This window comes from Gopherus flavomarginatus, chromosome 2, assembly GCF_025201925.1.
Source record: "Gopherus flavomarginatus isolate rGopFla2 chromosome 2, rGopFla2.mat.asm, whole genome shotgun sequence".
NCBI lineage: Eukaryota > Metazoa > Chordata > Testudines > Testudinidae > Gopherus > Gopherus flavomarginatus.
This window is the reverse complement of record NC_066618.1, coordinates 263800115-263816030: the sequence shown is the minus strand read 5'-3', so window position 1 is coordinate 263816030 and position 15916 is coordinate 263800115. Positions and strand designations below refer to the sequence as shown.

The window sequence follows — 15916 nt, the reverse complement described above, 5'->3', positions numbered from 1 at the left end:
TTGGTGCAAGTGAGAATGGCAGGTGAGAAGTTGTCAGCTGGGAATTTCAGTTGCAAGGGGTAGGTTTAAAATGGCAGTTGGGAGGTACAGGATGGGAAACACCATTGAAGAGAGCAGCTGGAAATGACTGTTGGCAAGGGACAGGTTGGGAGAATTTAACTGAAAAAGGCAGAGAGTTGAGAATGATAGTTGTTACAGGGCAGGTTGGAAGGGGGCGTGTTGGGAATGACAGTTGGAAGGGGGCTGTGTGGGATACAGCACACTGGGAGAAGGCAGTTTGGAAATGATGGATGGGAAGGAGCATCTGAGAACATTTAGGAGAGGGCAAATTAAGAAGGGCCAGATGAAAATGGCACTTGGGAGGGCCCAGGTTAGGAGGGGTTAATTGGGGGTGGTAGTTAGAAAGTAGTGGGTAAATAGTGGATATCTGAAGATGGTGTAGCAACAGCAGCAGGTCACCCTTTGAGCAGGCAACAAAAAAGGGGTGAGTCAGAAAGAAAGCATTAAGAGGAATAAATGTGTGAGACTAACGAAGTGCAATGAAGAAAGAAAAGGGGAAGGGAGCAAAAGAGGAAGAAAGAGCAGAAAAGGAAAAACTGACTTAGAAAGGCCATCTGAGAATGTGAATGAGCCCTTGTTAGGATTTAATATTTATACTACAGAAGTGCCCAGAGACTCCAACCAGATTTGGTGTCCCATCATGTTTGGTGCTGTATAAATACAAAGACACAGTCCTTGCCCCAAAGTGCATATAATTTAAGGGCCTGATCCAATGCCCACTGAAATCAATGGAAGTCTGTAAATTGACTTCAGTGAGCACTGAATCAATCCTCAATATAGATAAATTAAAAAAAATTCTGGTTTTGACCTATGTATGAACATAACGATATAATTTCTCTGAGTAGTTTCTTTCCCCTCGACTAGGAGAGTACTGTAGATCACTAGCTTTCACTGATGACTGAGGGTCTGTTTACACTGCTGCCAGGTAGACATATTCACACTAGCTCTGCTTAAGCTAGCAGCTCGGGATCTCAAGCCCAGGGGGTCAAGTGGACTTGAGAGCCTGAGCTGCTGCCAGCCGCAATGTCCATGCTGCCATTTTTAGTGTGCTAGCTTGACCCTGCTAGCTCCCAGCTGCAGCGTAGACATACCAGCAACTTCCATATTTTTCTTGCCTGCCATTCCCCTCTTGTAAGGAGTGAAAGGAAACATCTCCTAGGGGTATTTCTGTTAGCTTCCTCTGCAGCAGGGTTTTACAAATGAACCTAGTATATGGGGGTGAGGCTGCCCAAATTACATCCCCCAAAAAACAAAAACTTTCTGTAATTGCAGTGGGCCTCAGAGGGTAAGTCAACAAAAAGTGGGGGGGAAAGTGTTTCATACAATGTACTCATTTCATTTACAGACAATTGTTATTTGTTATAATTATTCCGGATTAATCCCTAGCATACTAGTAAATGAAATATTTAATAGATTTTAAGGCCAGAAGGAACTATTACAATCATCTAGTCTGACCTCCTTCATAAGAGAGGCAATAAAATTTCACTGAGTGACTCCTGCCTCAATCTCATAACAGTTATTTATGTAACTGGGAGTGGGGGCTTGGGGCAGCAGCTAGGGGAATCTGTGCTTATGAGGATGCCGAAGGGATTTTTTTGAGCCTTTTGATGAAGTACAGTACATTAAGGGCTTGATCTGTTCCCAATGAAGACTCCCACTGAATTCAGCTGGAGAAAGATTGAGAGCCCTATGAGTAATAGTTAATACAATTTCTCCTGCTGAAGCATAACTGGAGTTGTGGGAACCAGAGGATTAGTTTATAAACAACTGTTTGCTGCCGTTAGGGAATGAGGCTCAGCGTATACTAAATTTCTTTCAAAAACTCTATAGAAGGCTTTTCAGCTGATTGGGCTCCTTACAATTAGATTCGAGGTCTTAAAGAACCAGCCAAAGAGTAGCAGATCCTCAATATTGCTACAAGCCAAATAATGTAACCAAAAGGCAAAATACTTAGGCTCTCCCATTTCAGAGATAATGAGTCTCTCAGATACCATGGTGATGAAAGCAGTATAAATAACCTGAACAGAACAGAACAGAGGAAAGACAGAAGAACATCAATGACATGGAGTGGCCCAGTAGGAAGGAGTGCCCAAAAGGAAATGAGCATGAGCAGTTGTGTTGAGAGGAACCCCCATATACAGAATGTCAGTGGCAACTGCAGAATCAAGGTAACACCCCAGAATGTGTCTTCTCGGCTAAAAAAAAATTAATAATTTAAGAATTTTTTAAAATTATTCTTGTCCAGTGAATTTGTGCATTCAGCTTTCACTTTGTATCCTCACTCTACCTTCAGACTGAAATATCCCAGAGTGTTTTGTGCACTGTTATTATGGCACTTCACATCTTCAGATATGCAAAGTTTTATGTGATGTTTCCAAGCAAACAGCAGGATACAACCAACTTGCTGTCAGCTCCCATCTGCAGGTGGTGATCTGCTACTGGAGGAGCAGAACAGGAGTGAGGGGAGTGGCCCAATGCAGGAGAAATGAGATGGTGCACTGAACCACCAAAGTAACAGCCTTGCAGGAGGCCATACTTTCTCAGATGCTGCCAAACTCAACCACCTTCTCATCCTCATAATTTGTGCTCTTCTTTTGTGACCTGCACTCCACACATTTTTTGCTGTGATAATGAGAAACTATAATTAAAAAAAAAAAGGCAGCAAGAAAAGAGAGCACCAGAGCCTGAGGGCTTCAGGCTGGATTAGCATTTCCATCAAAGAGCTGGAGGTAAATAAGAACAGATAGAGGAAGACCCTGCCACATGCCACAGAGAGAACAGGAACTCTATCTGAAACACCAGTTAGTTATTGCTTATCCTGATGACAACATATCACTCTGAAATGGCATAGCTGAATGCAGCAGCCCTGTCAGTCAATGACAGAAAGCACTGTATTAAGTGCTGAGTTCAGATTTGACAACACTCATTCCAAGTGGTGCTATGTCAAGCTATACTGCTTCAGTGCAGCACAACGTGCACAGGAGGATAGGACACACAGAGAGGAAAGACACAGATAGCCAAGGAGGAAAAGATACATTCATTTCTCAACAGTAACCTCTCTAGAAGACATTAGGACTCAAGAGTGACTGTGAAAGGAGTCCATGTCCAGTCCATGTTGGCTGGAAGGATGGTTGCTGAAACCTGATCCGTAATACTCCAACATGGGAAGAAAGGTAATCATTAAATAATTTATTCTTTTTTGGTGGGAAACAAATCATGTGTTTCAAACTCTGTTCTCAGATACACTGGTGTAAATCTGGATGGATTACTCCATCAACTTCCGTACAGTGACTCCACATTTACTTTAATGTAAATGAATGCTGAATTTGGCACTGTTCTGTGTGCATTTCCTAGAGCCCAAATGATTAATCAGTGTGTTGCTGTCTAAAGAAAGTAAGCACAAAAGACTTGATTCTCCTGTCACAATAGTTTTACACTGACATCATTGGATATATTTTATGTTACTTCTGATTTACAATCGTGCAACTAAGTGGAGAATCAGGCCCTTAGAATTAATTAAAAGGACACTGAATATTTTAACCCAATATTTAGAATGCATTTATATCATTACATATATTATGGGGGCACCCTCTGGATTCTAAATACATATCTATCTAAAAATGAACTGCAATTCTTCATCCTCCCAAAGTCAACAAAAGAAGTAGCTTGTGTTAGAGCTTTTAGGATGCATCCTGCTTGTTGTGTGTGAAAGTTAAAGATCCCACAGCACTTTTCGTAAGAAGGAGATTCTGCTCCAGTGTTCTTAGCCAAAATTCCCACACCCCTTGTTGCTATGCAATGTGTCAGTTGACTGCTAGCCTCCACCCAAGACAGGCTTGCATTTCATTGGTATTAGATGTATATAGTTAACCAAGTATTTTGGAACAAAATGACAATGAAAGAAATGAGAGATTTAAAGTATTATAATGTCTGAAAGTTAAACATCCAAGGATTGAAAAACAGTACCAATTTTTTATGAAATGCAGAAAAAACATTTGTTATTTAGCATCTAAACTGTCACTGATCCCAGTCCAACTTCCGGTTAATTTAATGGAAGTTAAGTCAGACCCATATTTGTTTTCTACAGCATCACTATCAAAGATGTTTTGGACAAAGATGCTATAGAACACTAATTTTAAAACAGTGCTGACTTCAGCTCTTTTAATAACACAAAGAAAGGAATAAAGTTTGACGAGTGTAAAATTTAAAGGTTAGATGTCACTTCACTCAAGTTTCTAGCCAGCTCCACAGGGAAACAGAGTGTAAAAAAATTTAACTATTAAGTCCTCCCCCCTTACAATTACAGCAGGAGTTCTCAAACTGGGGGTCGGGACCCCTCCTGGGGTCACGAGGTTATTATATGGAGGGTCGCGAGCTGTCAGCCTCCACCCCAAACCCCGCTTTGCAGATAGCATTTATAATGGTGTTAAATATATAAAAAGTGTTTTTAATGTATAAGGGGGGGGTCACACTCAGAGGCTTGCTGTGTAAAATGAGTCACCAGTACAAAAGTTTGAGAATCACTAAGCCCTCGTCCAGACTAACCCGCGGCATCGGCGGGTTAAAATCGATTGCTCGGGGATCGATATATCGCGTCTAGTCTGGACGCGGTGTATCGATCCCCGAGCGCGCTTACATCGATTCCGGAACTCCATCAATCCGAACGGAGTTCCGGAATCGACACGGAGAGCCGCGGACATCGATGCCGCGCCGTCCAGACTGGTGAGTACCTCGATTTTAGAAATTCGACTTCAGCTACGTTATTCACGTAGCTGAAGTTGCGTATCTAAAATCGATTTTAATTCCTAGTCTGGACGTGGCCTAAGTTACAGTAAAGCAGTGTAATCACCGAGAGATATAGGGACCAATGCACGGTACATTTATCAAACACAGCCAACTGACTGCAACAGTATGACCCTCAGTCATCTACATCTTTGATTTAGAATTATGGTCAATGGGGACAACAGGTCCTAGCCTGAGAGAGACTCCAACTTGATCCAAGCAAGAGTCATTTTCTCAGATCAAGGCAGAGCAGCACATGCTGTGGTTAAGGCATTAGACAGGGACTAGATCTAGTTTCAGTTCCCAGTTCTGCCACAGATCTCCTGTATCATCTTGGCAAAGTCACTTAATCTCTTTTGTGCCCATCTGTAAAAGACTAATAATAATACTTTCCTAAATAACTGGTGTTATGAGAATACATTAATATATGCAAGGCACTCAGATACCACAATTTTGGTAACAATATAAGAACCTGTAAAATAGATACTAACAGCCACATAAACTGCACCACTCTGATTAAGATGAGGCTGGCCTTACAGTTTATGTCCCAACTTCCCAGTAGGAGAAATCAAGCCATGAGTTGCCTTTTCTCAAGGCCTCCTCCCAACAAGCATGTGCGTAAAACACTGAGTTATCTTCCCCACTGAGTCTCAATAATAGTAAGGGAGCTAGGACCAGTAGAGCTTGCCTTGAATGGGAGTTCATTAAGGGCCCAGCCACTAGGAAGACAGCTGAATGAACCTAGTTACACCAAGGCTATCCTCTGACACAGTTAGTATAGAGTGTTCCATTAGCAAGCTAAAGCCTAGGATAGGGCTGAGGTTTTAGCTGGGTTCTACAGATGATTAAGGTCATTCACGTTCTACACTACAAACTGCAAACTCATTGTCACTGGGACTCAAACCTTGGCTGGATTTAGAGCAGTGACATACACACGTAGGAGCCTGAGCAGCTGTTTCCTCTGACTGCACTGAAGGCCCCCTAGGAACAATGAATATTGGAACTTGGAGCCTGCATGGATCACACTGACTCTTATCATCTGAGTGGGCTGGTATCAGATGGTTCTGTTAAGGCTGGGAACGAAATCCCTTTCAGGCTCTGCCACACTTATCGCAGGGTCACAAATCTTTCCGTGCCTTAGATCCCTCTCTGTAACATTAAGATAATACTTGCATACCTCACAGGCTTATTGCAGTGAAAAGTCGGTTAATATTTGCGCACAGGGAGGCCACAACTAAAATAATAAATAGCCGCTATTACTGGTGGCTGTAAACTGCTCCATTTGATGTCACTCAGGTATAGCCATTTGGACTCCTTCCTCCAAAAACAACTGGACAAAACCTGAGACCTCGAGGGAGGCGCAAGGACAAGCCCCGGCTGGTCGATGAGACGGGAGATGCGGGGACATGATCTATGCCATGCCCTCCCCTCCCCCAGCGGTATGATCTCATTTGACAGGAAGTATCTTGCTATCCCCTCCCCCGCTCGGGCGCGCCTCTCCCACATGGATCCGGAAAGGGAGACAGAGAGGAGACGTGACACTGACTCAGCCCGCATCGGGACTTACCCAAGGGCTGCGCCGGGAACACGCTGCCGGGGCTAGTGCACACGCAGAGCTGACACGCTCTCCACGCCGCTGGGCAGCCGCTGATCACGCGTGCCCCCGCTCGCCATTGGCCACCGCCTCACACACCTTTGCAGCGGATTGGCTGCGGCCAGCTCCGGTCTCCCCCTACGCCGAGCTGGTGGAACCGCCAGCTGAATGGGCAGCTGCGAACAAAAAGAGGAAAATCAAGGCAGCGACGAGAGAGCGCCTGGGGTGAAGGCTCTTGTCAACAGCTGCAGCAGGAGCAGAGCAACTCCCAGCAGGGCCATGCTGAATTTCGCAGCTTCCCTCTACCAGCCAGCTGTAAGTGCGGCTCTTCCAGCTTCCTAGTCCTGGAGGGTTGGTGCCCAGCGAGCCCTCCCCGCATCAGCTGCACCTGGGGAGAGGTGGGCTCAGCCCGGGGAGGATGGAGGGGGAGAGATGTTGTCTGGGGTACGATGCTACCTTTCTGGGGAGGGAGCCCTGAGAATAAGGGATTCCCTTGGGGAGCTGCGGGGAGGAGTTGCTGGGAATCCTGTGGTGGCAAAGGAGGAATCGGGGTCTTGGGGGAAGGTTGTTGGGGAGCCTGCGCTGCAGAGAGGGGCGCAGTCGGCGGGGGAGCAGCTGGGGTAGGTTATTGGGTAGCCTGATCCGCAGAGACGGAGGCAGTCGGGGTGGGGGATAGGTTATTGGGGAGCCTGATCTGCAGAGAGAGGCAGTGGAGCGGCTGGGGTAGGTTATCGGGGAACCTGATTTGCAGAGAAAGAGGCGGGGGGAGCTGGGGTAAGTTATTGGGGAGCCTGATCCGCAGAGACGGAGGCAGTCGGGGTGGGGAGTAGGTTATTGGGGAGCCTGATCTACAGAGAGGAGCAGTAGGGGGCTGAGGTAGGTTATTGGGGAGCCTGATTCTGAGGTAGAGGCAAGGGGGGGGCTGGGGTAGGTTATTAGGGAGCCTGACCTGCAGAGAGGCAGTGGGGGGCTGGGGTAGGTTATTGGGGAGCCTGATTCTGAGGTAGAGGCAATCGGGGGGGCTGGGGTAGATTATTGGGGAGCCTGACCTGCAGAGAGGCGGGGGGGGCTGGGGTAGGTTATTGGGGAGCCTGACCTGCAGAAAGGCAGTGGGGGGCTGGGGTAGGTTATTGGGGAGCCTGACCTGCAGAGAGGCAGTGGGGGGCTGGGGTAGGTTTTGGGGAAGTCTGATTTGCAGAGAGGGAGACAGTCTGGGGGGGCTGGGATAGGATATTGGGGAGTCTGACCTGCAGAGAGGGGGAGGGATTGGGGGAATGTTATTGGGGAACCTGTGGTGATCTGCAGAGGGAGGCAGTCGGGGGGGGGGGGGAACCTGTGGTGATCTGCGGACAGGGGATGGCAGAGAGGGAGGCAGTCGGAGGAGGTTACTGGGGAGCGGGATATCAGAGGGCGTCAGGCTGCGGGCGCTGGCGGGGAGAGGTTGTTGGGGGGCCCGTGGTGTGTACCGGCGCTATGGGCGCACGCCGCTGGAATGAGAGCAGGTGGGGGGAAGGCCTGTCTGGAAGGCGGGGAGGTGGGTGCGCGGGTGACGGAGGGGTGGGTAGGGGGCGAACTGCAGTGGGGTTACGGTAAAGGACTGAGCTGAGGGGACCTGTGAGAGAAAGCGGCGGGTGGGTGGGGGCTGGCCGCAGGCGATGCTGGGGGAATTCCCTGGGGGGCGGGGGTGAGGAAGGCGGTGGGCGAGGCTCAGGGAGGGTTGAGGCTGGGACGAGCCGGAGGACGAGGCTGCGGGGGTGGAGGTCAGCCGGGGGGTGGGCGAGACAGGCTAGGCGGGCGAGCGAGTCCGTAGCCAGCTCCTGCCATGCAAGAGTCCCCGGGCAGGGCTTGTGCCCGTTGGGTGAATGGTTCTTGTGCAGCCCGGGGGCAGGGAGCGCCCTGTCTCCGTTCCCTTCACAGCCGCAGCCGTGCCCCCTCCGAGGTCTCGCTTTGGTAACCCAGCTGCGGCGCGGGAAAGCGTCGGGTGTGGTGGTGCTGAACCTCTCGGCCCCAACGCTTCGAGAGGAGGGGCTGTTTCCGCCGTGTTCTCCTGGGAGCCGCGGGGGTGGACTGAGGCCGCCCCCCGCCTGTGTGGCTCTGGCCAGGCGGGAGCTGCGAGGAAGCATGTGGCTGGCTGGCTGGCAGTCAGCCTTGCCCAGCGCTGCAGCAGGCGGGCTCCCTTCCTGCCTGCCTGGCGGCGGGCCCTGGCTCAGCCCCCGCCCGCTGGGGCGGGAGACTGCACGCAGCGCAAGTAGGGGAAAGGTCGCCGAGCTGCAGTCCCCAGTTCACCACGTTTCGCGACTGCCTGGGACCAGCCGCTGATCACGCTTTGTTCACATGCCTCCGCCCCAATCGTTCCTTGGCCCAGTGTCAGCCATTCGGCTGCCGAGGTGCCTGACCTTAGCGACCAATGGGCGAGAGGCGGGGGCGGTACTGCGTGGTTTGAGTGCACCCGTGGAGAGAGTGACTCACAGAGGTTCACTGAGGTGAACGTGGCTCAAACGCAGGAACTGTCTGCCAGTGAGGATCTCCCTGAGCCTCTGCTGCCTCCCTTGTGAGCCAGAGGCAGTTTTTTCCTGCGTTGCTTTTGCTAGCTGATCATGTCTCCCTTAGTATAGGCCAGTTCCTTATATAATCCAATGATGACAACCTTTGCCTAGCTCTCTCAAGGCCCATCTTCTGAGTATTGCATGTTCCATATTTTCTTATATTTATAAAATTAAAAATCTACAAAACCTAGGCCTTTAAAAAGCATCTATAAAATCTTACTTGTCCTGCCCCTAAGCATAATCCAGAGGCTGGTTAAAAGCTTGATCAAAGAGCTCCGTCTTAATCCATGCTGAAGCTCCACTAGTTTGGGCCCTGGCAAGAGCACTTTAGGCACAGCTTTCTGAGGTGTAAATTGTCCACTGAGGACACCCACCAACCAGCTCAGGCACACAGACTCTAAAATCAATGGCTTCAGCAATGGTGGCTGCTATTTGATTGTGTAGAATCCAAAACGTTCCCCGCCCATGCTCCAGTTACACAAAATAGTGGTTGCTAAGTTTTTTTAATACTCAAATGATATGAGTATGTGTGTGTATGTATATATACACGCACTCATACAGCATAAAACAACAAACACTTTCCATATTATCTGACAAACTATCAGATCACAGTTCAAGTCAGTCAAATTTTGTGCCTCAACCTCAGTATTGTCCCTTTTCAGTTTATTTAAAAAAATTATCATACCCTAACTAAAATCCTTTTAGGGTGGAATAAAGGAACAACAAGTACAAAATAACTCAAAGCAAAGTTTAAGGAACATGCTTTCTTTCAGTCATTCAAAACTTGCAGTAAGGGACTAACTTACTGTTGCTTTTCAAAAACTGTTTTGTATTTGTTCCAAATAATTTCACTAGACAACTGTGCAGACACAATATTCATCAGTCTGATTCCCTATTTCATATTAATCTTTTAATGAAAGTTATATAATAGGAGTAGAAAGAGAAATGTAGAGCTTCTTTAAAAATATTGACTCCGCTCTGTGAAGTATGATATATTTTACAGGTTGCATTTAATTTTTGTGATTTTCTTTAAATAAGGAACTGTTAACTAGTTAATTTAACAATAAACTGAAATGTTCCTTTTTTCCTTTCAGGAGGAAGGAATAAAGATGATTACTGAAAAGCAAAACAGTAATAGACATTCCTGGAACAATACCGCTGAAAAGAGTGATTTTGAAGCTGTAGAAGCCCTTATGTCTATGAGCTGCAACTGGAAATCAGACTTCAAAAAATATGCCGAACTGAGACCTATAACACCAGCATCTGATATGTCAGAAGAAACTGATGATAACCTGCTACCTGGTGCAGCTGACTTTCATGCAATACCAGCATTTGTAAGCTTTATTCTATTATTGTATATGCCTTATTAAAGTTTTTTAGATCACATTAACTGTGAGAAATAATCGTGCTGAACAGATGTCTCATTACTTGCATCTTTTTTCCCGTTTTAGTGCTTGACTCCACCCTACAGCCCTTCTGATTTTGAGATGTCTCAAGTAATTCATCTGCCAGCAGCAGCGCCATCTGCTGTACAATGCAGATTATTCTCTGATATTTCAAAGCCTGTTCCTTCAGCAACTTTTAAAGAGACTGAAAAGTCTCCAGCATCAAGACCAATGAAAGCTCAAGCAACAAGTGTTATTCGCCATACAGCTGATGCTCAGCTTTGTAATCACAGAACATGTCCAGTGAGAGCAGCTAGTGTATTGAAGTATCAGGACAATCTTTCAGGGGAAACAAATATACAGAATAATGGAACTGCAAAACAAAATCCACCTTGTGCAATTGTGTCATCAAACAGAGCACCTTACAAAAGTGACAAACTGCCAGTTTTTGAAGAAAAAACAAGTACAGCACTAGCTGCCAGTCCATTGTCCCTGATCCAGACTTCAACCAGTAGACCTCAGCCTGTTCCTGGATCAGTACAGCAGTCATCGATGATAGTATCTTCACCCGCTGTGAAAGCGAATCGTGTCTCACCTGTGCCAGTAATTTGCCAGATGGTTCCTCTGTCTACTAACAACTCTGTTGTGACAGCAATAGTGCCCAACACTGCTTCTAGCCAACAATCAACCCTTTGCCAGCCTATGGTGTTCATGGGAACTCAAGTTCCTAAAGGTGCCGTTATGTTTGTTGTGCCCCAGCCAGTTGTGCAGAACACAAAGGCTCCAGTCATTAGTCCAAATGGCACTAGACTCTCTCCTATTGCTCCTGCTCCAGGTTTTACACCACCTGCAGCAAAAATCACTCCACCAATTGACTCATCAAGAATAAGAAGCCACATTTGCAACTATCCAGGATGTGGAAAGACTTACTTCAAGAGCTCTCATTTGAAGGCCCATGTGAGAACACACACAGGTAAGTCATTAATCAGTGGATAGCAGGAATTTCAAAGAAAGCTTTTCATGTATATTTATGCTAATATTTATCAACGTTCTAGTGAGTTGTGATTTTGTTTGTGTTTGCTGCTTTCCAGAAGTGAAAGGCTAGTGCACTAATCCTTTGTACAGCTGGCTTCCTGATAATGGTGACCCTCCTGGTTACCTGAGTCAAAGCTATCTTAACATTGTACAAAAAAATTTTTTTTTTTTTGTCTTGACTGAACATAATCTAGCATTGTGGGGCAGTCCCAGAGTGCTATTGCTTGCTTTTGCCAGTAGGTGTTAATACATGGCATGATCTTTTGATAGGATGCCTCAAAAAGAAGAGGTGACTAGCACTCTCACTTTCAACATTAACACCCCAGAGAGTCGTTCCTTCTGGTGTCTGGCAGTTCTTAAAAAAACCTGTAGTGAATCTATTCACACTAGCAAAGGATAAGGGGCTATATATGTTTACACAACTCTACTAGCGCACTTCACCTTGTCATGTAACATCCCTCCTGTTTTTAGTACAGACAGCATTTTCAGCAGTGGGTGCTGGTCATGCAAAGCTGTCATGGTTTTATAATGTATATAAATGAAGATAAGGATAGGAATAAAACTGTTTTGAAACATAAAGCACAAGCTGAACTCTGCTTTCCAGTGACGAAAGACTAGTTCAGTGACCCTTTGTACAGCTGGCTACCTGGTGATGCTGATTCTTCGAGTTAGCTCAGTCAAACCCATCTTAATATTCTGTGTCTCTGGGTTTGTTGGTTTGTTTGTTTGTGTCTTGATTGGCACAGTAGAAATTGATTCTAAAAAAGTCAAACATATTACCAATCAAAAGCAAAATTGTTGCTAAATAAATGCTTGTCTCTATTTTGTTTTAGGAGAAAAGCCTTTTAGCTGTAGTTGGAAAGGCTGTGACAGGAGATTTGCACGATCTGACGAACTGTCTCGGCATCGCAGAACGCATACCGGTGAGAAGAAGTTTGCTTGCCCAATGTGTGATCGGCGGTTCATGAGGAGTGACCATTTAACAAAGCATGCACGGCGGCATTTGTCAGCTAAGAAGCTACCAAACTGGCAAATGGAAGTGAGCAAGCTAAATGACATTGTTGTGCCACCTGCATCTACACCTGCGCAGTGAAAGAACTCCTGAAAAGTTACTGGAACTAACTGTTGTCACTATGGTATACCACCAGTGATGTATAAAAGCTCCTACTCCAGGCCTGTAGTTCTTCAGTGCCAGCTGTTGATGGCGCTACAGCAGAGAGGGAAAGGCAGTCAGTGCTTGGTCACAGGAAATGCTACTGAGAGAACCAGCAGCTAACAAGGGGATGTCCGGTTCTTTTCAACTTGGTGAAAAGAGAAAGAGGTTGAAGGTTTGAGAGCAGAGCAGCACAGGTAGCAAAGGGTTTTGAATTTATGCAGATTACTTGTGTGTATTATAGAGTGGTCAGATATAAGTCATGCAGAGCTGTTGGCTGGTGTTAATGCTTGAAACCAGCTGAAATTACAGCTTTCAGAGATGTAATGAGTTTTCAGTAGAGCACAGACTAGAGAGAAATATCAATGTATGGTACAGACTTGTAGATCAGAAATGCATCTGTACGAGAGATGGGCATTGAGGCTCAGCACCTCTTGATACAGTATTTAATGTATCAAGTATATCAGTCGTGCCAGTTTTACATTACTGTCCAAATATGGAATAGATTGAGTGCTGCCATGTGGCTAGAGAGAGCCAAAAGTACCTAAATCCCCATTAATTTTTTATACTATAGAACGCTAATACTATTTTTGCTATTCCTCTTGAAAGCTCATGATTATTACAATTGGTTATATATAGGCATCCTATGATGCTCCTGCTTTCCAGTTGCTTATGTTTTCCTTTATACCTTTCAAAATTCCATACCACTGCATTTTTCGTAAACACTGAGACAGTATTTGTTTTTAATGTAACTATAAGAATAATTAATTACGTGGGTTTACTAAGAAGGCAAGAACGAGTATGTTATGCTAAGCTACTTGATGTGGAGGTAACTTCTGAAGATTTCTATTAGAGATAAATGGTCTTTATGTAATAAGGATATAATCTATACTGTATTAAATTAGAATGTTAGGAATTATTTGTAAAGTAAACATAAGGCAGTAAAGACACCAGCCTTGAATTAATACTGTAGATTTTGTGACAAATAATGCATCAACTTTCACTAACCATATTTCTGTTGTATCTTACTTTGTTGAATACACAAATATAGACAACTAAACAGTTGGATTATAGTGTGCTAGATAATCTTTTATGACTACTTTAAAATTTTGCACAATACTTATGTCGTACTTTATACCTTGTTTACAATAAAGAACAATTTTAATACAGACCTACGTGTGATGCATGTTGATTGGGTTATTTGCTTACAAAGCACAGCCAGTGCAACAATGCCCATCAGCATTAGTCTTGATTAGTGATAGGTTAGGTGTTGCTGTCTTATTCATAAACCTTGTAAAACGTACAGTTAAGCATACCCTACTTCAAGAAGCCTTCTTTTGTGCCATCTTATTCTGGAATAAGAGTGTCCTGGAAAAAGTGTCCATGTAGGCAGGGCCGGCTTTATTAACTGTGTGGCCCTGTCATAAACAGATGGTCAAGGGTTAATGTCTCTTTTACCTGTACAGAGTTAAGAAGCTCAGTGAACCTGGCTGACACCTGACCAGAGGACCAATGGGGGGACAAGATACTTTCAAATCCTGGTGGAGGGAAATCTTTGTTTGTGCTGTTTGTTTTGTTCGCTCTTGGGGCTAAGAGGGACCAGATGTACACCCAGGTTTTCTCCAATGTTTCTGAATCAGTCTCTCATGTTTCAAAATAGTAAGTAATAGCCAGGCAAGGCGGATTAGTCTTATGTTTGTTTTCTTAACTTGTAAATGTGTCTTTTGCTGGAAGGATTTTTACCTCTGTTTGCTGTAACTTTGAATATCAGGCTAAAGGGGGCAGGGGGAGGTCCCTCTAGGCTATATGAATCTGAATACCCTGTAAAACATTTTCCATCCTGATTTTACAGAGATAAAAATTATCTTTTCTTTCTTTAATTAAAAGCTTTTTTTTTTTTAAGAACCTGATTGATTTTTTCCCCCTTGTTTTAAGACCCAAGGGGATTGATGGGGGGAAAAGGAGGAGGGAGAAGGTTAATTTCTCTTTGTTTTAAGATCCAAGGAATTTGGATCAGTGTAGCCTCTCAGGATAACCCAGGGAGGGGAAAGTCTGGGGGGAAAAAAGAGGGGGGGAAGGTTAATTTCTCCTTGTGTTCAGATCCAGGGGGTTTGGGTCTTGGGTTCCCCAGGGAAGGTTTTGGGGAACAGGAAGTGTGCCAAACACTATTTTTGGCTGGTGGCAGCGTACCAAATTTAAGCTGGTAATTAAGCTTAAAAGTGATCATGCAGGTCCCCACTTTTTGGACGCTAAAGTTCAAAGTGGGGGGGGAAAAACCTTGACAGGCCCAATTCGAATACCTGGCGGCGGTCCGGGGCTTCGGCGGCACTTTGGCAGTGGGGAGTCTGCTTTGGGTCTTCCGCGGCAGTGAAGGACCCCCCGCCGCTGAAATGCCGCTGAAACCCCGGAGCGGACCACCGCCGGGTGAGTAAAAAAAAAAATTAAAAAGGCGCCTAAGGCACGGGGCCCTGGTGTGGGGCAGGTCTGTCATAAACAGATAGTTAAGGGTTAATGTCTCTTACCTGTAAAGGGTTACAAGCAGTGAACCTGGATCACCTGACCAGAGGACCAATCAAAAGACAAGATTTTTTCAAATCTCAGTGGAGGGAAGTCTTTGTGTGTTTTCTTTATCTGTTGTTCTCTCTGGGTTCTGAGAGGGTAACCAGACGTACCTACAGGCTCTCTAATTTTCTATTCAAATAGTAAGTAACAGTAGAAGGCGGTTTAGTCTTTTTGATTGTTTTCTTTATTTGCAAATGTGTATTTTGCTGAAATGATTTTAATGTGTATTTGTGCTGAGGGGGAAGACTCCTCTAGTGTCTATAAGCTGAAAGACCCTGTAACAATTACCATCTAAATTAGTGACAACTTTTACTTTTTTTTTCTTTCTTAAAAGTTTTGCTTTTTAAGACCTGATTGATTTCTTCCCCTTGTTGAGGCTCAAGGGAATTAAGTCTGTACTCACCAGGGAATTGGTGAGAGACACGGAGAGAGAAGGGAGGAGGGAAAAGGTAGAATCCCTTTGTTTTAGATTCACGGAGCTTGAATCTGTATTACCTCTTGGGGAGGGGGGAGGAGGAGGGGGCAAGGTGCACTCCTCTCTGTCTGTAGATTCAAGGAGTTTGAATCACAGTGATCTTCCAGGGTAACCCAGGGAGGGAAAGCTTGGGAGAAGCAACAGTGAGGGAAAGGGTTTACTTTCCTTGTGTAAGATCCAGGGGGTTTGGGTCTTGGGGTCCTCTGAGAAGGTTTTGGGGGACCAGTGTGTACCAGGCACTGTGTCCTGGTTGGTGGCAGCACTACAATATCTAAGCTGGTAATTAAGCTTAGGGGGATTCATGCTGGTACCCATCTTTTGGAC

General features: G+C 45.4%; 1 protein-coding gene and 1 long non-coding RNA gene across 3 annotated transcripts in view; one reads left to right on the top strand and one right to left on the bottom strand.

The window, feature by feature from the left end:
* Positions 1-6500, bottom strand: part of LOC127045436 (uncharacterized) — a 45106-nt gene extending 38606 nt beyond the window's left edge. Inside the window, exon 1 of the long non-coding RNA XR_007772709.1 lies at positions 6410-6500. This is a non-coding gene — a long non-coding RNA (uncharacterized LOC127045436). The remainder of the gene's footprint in view (positions 1-6409) is intronic.
* On the top strand, positions 1970-13726 carry KLF10 (KLF transcription factor 10). 2 transcript variants are annotated; one of them, XM_050940996.1, is made up of 4 exons: positions 1970-2228; positions 10077-10316; positions 10434-11340; positions 12236-13726. In XM_050940996.1, exons 1-4 carry the CDS (start codon positions 2118-2120, stop codon positions 12493-12495), a joined length of 1518 nt encoding a protein of 505 aa, XP_050796953.1. In that variant the 5' UTR covers positions 1970-2117; the 3' UTR covers positions 12496-13726. The 2 variants fall into 2 exon arrangements, with proteins under 2 accessions (XP_050796953.1, XP_050796952.1); XM_050940995.1 differs by lacking the exon at positions 1970-2228 and adding an exon at positions 6590-6751.
* Positions 13727-15916: the final 2190 nt, after the last annotated feature.

Bases quoted from the DNA above. Each gene is read 5' to 3' on its own strand.
- KLF10 (XM_050940995.1), top strand. From the start codon at position 6,605: ATGGGCAGCTGCGAACAAAAAGAGGAAAATCAAGGCAGCGACGAGAGA. The intron at 6,752-10,076 runs GTAAGTGCGGCT...TTTTCCTTTCAG, and splicing joins CTTCCCTCTACCAGCCAGCT to GAGGAAGGAATAAAGATGAT. The intron at 10,317-10,433 runs GTAAGCTTTATT...TTCCCGTTTTAG, and splicing joins TTCATGCAATACCAGCATTT to TGCTTGACTCCACCCTACAG.